The sequence below is a fragment of the Neovison vison genome, chromosome 4 (genome assembly GCF_020171115.1).
Source record: "Neovison vison isolate M4711 chromosome 4, ASM_NN_V1, whole genome shotgun sequence".
Lineage (NCBI taxonomy): Eukaryota > Metazoa > Chordata > Mammalia > Carnivora > Mustelidae > Neogale > Neogale vison.
The window spans coordinates 28,954,832-28,961,552 of NC_058094.1; the positions used below are offsets into that span (position 1 = coordinate 28,954,832).

Genomic DNA, 6,721 nt, shown 5'->3' on the forward strand with positions numbered 1-6,721 from the left:
GATCGGCACCCTCACACCAGGGATTGATCTAGAAACAATTTGAATCCAGCTCCTAACCATCAGGATGTTTAGGCAGTGGCACACTGTGTGGAAAGTCAGGACATCTCACTCTCCCTCCCCCCCGCCACCCCACGCATTGTCCTCTGATCTAACAGTGGGTTACTCTGAACCCCCAGGCAGGCCCGTGTACAATTGTGCATTATTTTGTATGAGCTCATCCCTAAGCCATAGAGAATCCTCCTTCTCCACTGTCCCCACCTTCTCCACAAACACTCTCCCCGCAGTCTCCCAAGTAATGTGAGGTCCTAAGTTGGCAGGTAGGTTCCAGTCCCCCTTCCCAAGTGAAGAACCTTTACTGAGGTTGAAGACCTCCCCGGACACAGCTGCCGTTCCTTCTCAGGCTGTTAGCTTCTCAGGCTGTTAGCTGTGCCCTAACTGTTCTCACAGAATAAGGAACATTTCATTGCTTGGATTGTTTCAGGCGCTCTGGAAGGTACATGTCCTGTGGTGAAAATCACGGTGTCAAGCCTCCAAACCCAGAACAGTATTTGACGCCTCTGCAGCAGAAAGAGGTCACTGTGAGGCACTTGAAGACCAAGCTGAAGGAATCTGAGCGGCGGCTTCATGAAAGGTGAATCTGCGCGCCTTTCACTCCCATGCAGGACACTTTCTTTTCCCATCAAGTGAAATCCAAGCCCACACTCTAGAGAAATAGACAAGAAGGAAGATGATTTCACTGAATTTTTGCCAAATTCCTTAAATCGGTCTTTCAAAAGAGCCATTTCATGTTCCTGCCTGATTTGCTCCTTCAGGAGGTTGAGGGACCCTTTCAGGTTAGAGGGGATCCCCTGCTTTCTCTACGTGTGTACAGCTTTGATGTGAAGTGTTGGGCGTGTGTGTGGCTATTTTTACACGGCAGGAACACTGGCAGGAACAGTCCCCTACTTCCAGCAGAAAGGGTCACACAGAGGGGCCCCTCTCAAGCCCTGTTTCTCTCTCTGAGAGGGTGGATGGCCTGTGTATTGTGATTCCTGCAGGCTATTTCTGTGCTGAAGGAAGAGGTTCATTATTCTTGGCTAAGTGTTAAGGTGAAAAACAAAAAACCAAAAAACAGCCCGTGCTTAAGAGATCTTATCTCAGAAAAGACCTTTGACATCTTGGGGCAGGCCAGATTTTCTGCTTAATGATTTTCCCCTGGAACATTCTGGCATAACCGCACCAATCTCTGACCAGGGTAGCTGTGAACTCAGGGTGAGGGTAGCATGAGTCAGACCTCACTTTCTGGAAATCTTTGTTTATGATTTGGGGAATCTACTGGAGGGGTTGAGCAGTCATGGCAGGGAAGCATGGGAAGGCAATGGAACTGGAGAATAGTCCAATCTGAATTTAGAGAAGCAAAACTGACACCATCCCTTCATACAGATCACGATCCTGACTGCCTGGTCTTCATATCCACGGAGACTGTGAGGACTTGTATTTACATTGACTGTGAAGAAATGAGAGGTCAGGAAGAATTTTTTGACAAAGATCTTGAGATAGGGTCCCGTGAAGGATCTGAAACAGTGGGATGGATCTTCTTCAGTGTCGCGTGGCTCCCCTATCCTCTTCCCTTGAAAAGAGTCAGAATAATCAGCATTTCACAAAGTCCTTGCGACATGCAGCATTTTTTAATTTAAAAAATTTTCAGATTATTCTATGATCAGAACAAGACTGCAGGCCGAAAACCTAACCAGTCTGCCTTGTGTCTGTGGTGGATGCTCAAAAGTGAAACGAACTTTCCTTCCACACTGTGTAGAGGTAGGAAAGGGTAGGCGATGGACGGACAAGCAGGCAAAGAAGCTCTAATGCATTCCTATAACGAAATTTCAAATATTAAGTACTGAACAGAGGATGGTGCTTATACTTAACCACACCGCCTGACAGGTCGCAAGCCCTCAGAGAGAAAAACCATTTTTTATTCTGATTCAGTTCCAAGCTAATACCTGTGAGGAAAAAAAAAAAAAAACAAACCCTCAAAACTGATTTAACCTCTGCGTTTCAAGGGGGAAGAGCCCGGGCTCTTGGTCGAGTGTGGGCATGGCCGTCTTCTGCCGGCTGAGAGCCGACATTTCCCTTAGCCCCGCTTGTCTTCTCCCCGCAGGGAAAGCGAGATCGTGGAGCTCAAGTCGCAGCTGGCCCGCATGAGGGAAGACTGGATCGAGGAAGAGTGCCACCGCGTGGAGGCGCAGCTGGCCCTGAAGGAAGCCAGGAAAGAGATCAAGCAGCTCAGGCAGGTCATCGAAACGATGCGGAGCAGCTTGGCGGATAAAGATAAAGGCATCCAGAAATACTTCGTGGACATAAACATCCAGAACAAGAAGTTGGAGTCTCTGCTTCAGAGCATGGAGATGGCGCACAGCGGCTCCCTGAGGGACGAGCTGTGTCTGGACTTCCCCTGCGATTCCCCGAGGAAGAGCTTGCCCCTCGGCCCCGCTTTTGGCAAGATGGCGGACGGGCTGGCTCTGGAAGAGCAGGTCGTGGAGGAAGGGGCTGACCGCGAGCTGCTGGCGGGAGGCGGCAGGGCCGAGGGCGCAGATCTCTTGGATGGGATGGTGACGGCCGCCCCCGGCGAGGCCCCGGACCTGGAGCTTCTGCGCTGCCCGCGCGGGGCCGAGGCCCTGGAGCTGCTCCCCCTGGCGGCGGGTCAGGAAGAGGGCGGCGCGCTGGTGGAGCGGGCCGTGCAGACTGACGTGGTGCCCTACAGCCCCGCGGTCTCCGAGCTCATTCAGCACGTGCTCAAGCTCCAGGACCCCTGCCCCTCCAGCCCGGCGTCTCCCGAGGAGTCCGGGGCTGACTCGACCGAGAGCTTCCCGGAGTCCTTCTTGGCATGCCTGGTTGATCTGACGCCAAGAAATCCCAACTCCGCCATCCTTTTGTCTCCCGTGGAGACCCCATCCGCCGCGGGGGGTCCGGCGGCCCCTGCAAACCGCCTCATGAGAGAGCTGGATTTTGCGGGCTCCGTGGAGGAGAGACTGGACGTGGTCGTCCCGCTGCCGCGGGGGGTCGTCGGGAGGCAGTACTGGAGCAGCAGCTTCCTGGTGGATCTCCTGGCCGTGGCCGCGCCCGTGGTCCCCACGGTTCTGTGGGCCTTCAGTACTCAGAGAGGGGGGACAGATCCCGTCTACAACATCGGGGCGCTGCTGCGGGGCTGCTGCGTGGTCGCCCTGCATTCGCTCCGCCGCACCGCCTTTCACATCAAAACCTGAAGAGAAGTTGTCGCCGTGTGCCAGTCTGTCCCGTGTCCCGTGCTGCCCTGGGGCGGGGGGTGGGGGAGGGGAGGATGGGGGTGGACAGCGGGTCAACCTGTGGCGGTCTGTGCTCTGTCGTTTTGCTCCTCGGTATTTGATTTGCACTATATTTAGTTGACACCTGTTCGCTGTCTGAAACGAGAGGTATCTTCAAAGGCATGGAGACGTGGTTCAAGTTCAATGTCCCACCAGTGGTAGAGAAAGCATGCTCCTGACCCTGCCGTGTCGTCCGAGGTACCTGTGCTTCTCCTAGTGGTTCAGGAAGAGAAAATGCAGAGTTTGCACTTTCAAGACAGCTTCTGTAAGGCCGGCATGTTCGCTCCTTGCTTCGCTTTGTGCCGTTTAAAAATGTGTAATTGTTACAGCATTCCAGTGGTCTTGTGCACAGCAGGGGACTGTAACCAAAAATAAAACTGTACTCATGTAATTGGTTTGAAGAAGTCTTGAATAGCTCCTTAGTGTCTTACTTGGGGTTGATAAGGTTTGAGTGTTTGGGATTTTTTACTAAATGTAGCTCCAGAGTTGTAAAATGGCTTGTTTGTTCCTAAACCTGTTAATTGATGAAACTGTATGTAAGTTCACAATGTATTAACTTATTTTTTGCTTATTATATAGTGTTTTATTGGGAATTGTTTGTAACCGTACACTTCAGCATGATGAAAATAAAGATTAGTGTTTCCATTTAAATAAATGTTTTATCCTCCTGTAAAATAATTATCTGTTTAGTTTTACTCCTGTATATGGTAAGAAAGACTAAATGGATAGGTCCTTTCTTCTTTAACAGTAGGGGTCTGTAAAGCGGAATTAAGGAATGAGAAAGGGGAAAAATTATTAAAGAAAGGTGAGGGTTTCCTACTGTCTTTAAAAAATCTTTGCTTCGAAATAAAAGTAGCTTTGATTGTTTGCTCTGAAATTACCCATACACTTGTTTGGTCATATATTTATTCCCTAACGATGTGTTGAGTATTTGCAAAAAAGTTGGATTGATTTTTTTTTAGTATGTTAGGGATACAGAGAGGGAGAACATGCTAATACCATATGCTTCCTCCCCTTGGAATGATAGGATGAGGGTGGGTGGGTGGCTGGGAAGGATGAGATAATATTTGATTTTCTATAACCTTATTTATTCCCGCACTAACCTTGTGAGGTGGGTATTAGTCTGTTTTACAGGTAAGGGAGCTAAATCTCAATGAGGTAAACCACTCACAATTCCATGGTTCACCTCAGAAGCCAGATGTCAAGTGTCTGCAAAGCAAATGTTTTTTTGCCACTGTAAAAGGAAAAAAGAGATGAGGCGATAGACTAAGTTTGCACCCAGAAACTCTCCTTCTCTAGCACTTACGACTTTTTAAATATACTGTGTTTTTACTTGATTTACTTGATTATTGCCCATCTCTCCCACTAAAGTATTAGGTTTCTGAGGGCGGGGATCTGTGTTCTGTTTTGTTCACAGATGTATGTCAAGAAAGTAGAACAGTATGTGGTGCATAGTAGGGGTTCTAAAAATAGCTTTTGAATGAGTTAATTCATCCAACAAATACTTACTGGGTGGTAGGCACTTTACCAGACCTGCCAGCTGTACTAAAGAAGGCAGATAAATCTGCCCCCAGGGAGCTTAGGTTCTGTCTGTAAAGCCCCAGAACATGCCTACAAATGAAGAAAATCATTTTAGATGGTAAGTACCTCTAAGCAAATAAAGTATCTTGACCATGAGTGACAGGGGTAAAGGTAAGGAACAAATCTCTGAAGAAATAACGTTAGTTCTAATGGATTAAAAAGAGCCACATATGTAAAGATACAAGGAAAGAAATGTTTCAAAAAGAACAAAAGCAAAGGCCCTGAGTCAGAAAAGGGCAGGACATGTTACAGGGGCAACAAGGAGGCCCGAGTGACTAGAGCGCGGAAAGAAGTGGAGGAGGTGGGCAATCAGAGAAGTGGACAAGAGGCTAGTCTGTATGGGGCCAGGTAGACCATGCTAGAGTCGGTCTGAATTTATCCCAAGTGCAGTAAGAAATATGAACAGGACAATGACATGATCTGCGTTTTGTTTTTACTTTTTTTTTTTTTTTAAACTACTGCTGCTATGTGTGGAATGCATCGTAAACAGGCAGGAGTTGGAGCGGACAGATCGCTGGAATCATCTGGATGAGCAATTATGACAACTTGGTGCTGGAAGTGGACCAACAGACTAAGTTGACTAAAGATAAAACTCGAAGACCGAACTGAGGTGATTTGCAGAGAGATTGATGCGGGAGGCGATGCGGTAGAGTTAAAGGTAGAGAGAAATTAAGGATGACTCGGGTTTTTATTTGGGCACATGGGTCAGTGATGGTGCCATTTACTGAGAATGGAAAAAGAAACATGTTTGGGAGTATAAGCTTGAGATGTTGAGTAAATATGTACGTGGAAATGCCAAGTGAGTCATTGCATATATGAATGTGGAAGCCATAGGCATGGTCAGGGCTAGAGTCATAAAATTGGGATTCCTCAGCCTTTACAGATTATTTAAAACCATGAGCTGGATGAAATCATCCAGAGTGTGGAAAGAAGGAAAGAAAGCCAAAGACAGACCTAGGGCACGTCCACGTTCAGATAGAGATAGAGGATAGAGAACCAACAACAAAGCTGAGAAGAGGCAGTCCAAAGGTAGGAGAAGAACCAGGGGAAGGTGGTATTGTGAAAACCAAGAGGGGACAGTGATTTAAGAGTGGAGTGGTCAACTGTGTGGAAATCCAACCATGGAGCTGAGGAACACGAGAACAGATACATGCCCAGCGGCTTTGATGAGGTCTTAGCGACTGTCAAGATCCTTTCCTTTGGAGAAGTGGGGATGGAAGCCAGATTGAAGTGGGCTGGAGAGTGAATCCAGGAGGAAAAGTAGAAATCAATGTGTACTGCTCATTTTTTTTAAAAGTAAGTTTTACTTTGAAAGGTTGCTGGGACGTGGGTGTAATTACAAGGAGATACCAGTTACAAGCATTTATTTTTCAATATGGAGAGGAGATAGAACGTTGTTTGTGTGCTTTTGTGGCTGAGCGATGGAGAAAAAGAAACTTAATCCAGAGGAGGAAGGACTCATGGAAGGAGAGAAGCCCTTTAGAAGGGCAGAAGGGATGGGACGTCAGGCACAAGGATGTAGGTGTGGAGAGAGGTGATTTGTCTCTGATAGGGCCTTTCTTCTCTTGGAGTACACATGCGCCTCAGGACACACATGGCCACTTAGCACGCTGTAGAGCAATTTGGCTGAAATGGAAGGGAAACTATTTCTGGAGGTGAATAATCGGAAGTGTCCCAAAATAATGAGCCATGCTGACTCAGGTCCCTTCCTGTAGTCCAGCCCCAGCCTCAACCAATACCTCGATGCCATTATCTTCCTTACAGTCCCTTCTTGCGACTATTTTTGGCTGTTGCTAAATTAAAGTATCTTTACCTTA

The 6,721-nt window shown here is 47.7% G+C and overlaps 1 protein-coding gene across 6 annotated transcripts in view; it reads left to right on the forward strand.

Annotated features, from left to right (window-relative positions):
- Positions 1 to 4,203, forward strand: part of SYBU (syntabulin) — a 78,058-nt gene extending 73,855 nt beyond the window's left edge. For all 6 annotated transcript variants that reach the window (XM_044245076.1, XM_044245073.1, XM_044245074.1 and 3 more), the window contains 2 exons: positions 482 to 631; positions 2,141 to 4,203. In XM_044245076.1, coding sequence (XP_044101011.1) covers positions 482 to 631; positions 2,141 to 3,245 — 1,255 coding nt within the window. In that variant the 3' untranslated portion in view covers positions 3,246 to 4,203. The remainder of the gene's footprint in view (positions 1 to 481; positions 632 to 2,140) is intronic.
- The last annotated feature ends 2,518 nt before the right edge of the window (positions 4,204 to 6,721 follow it).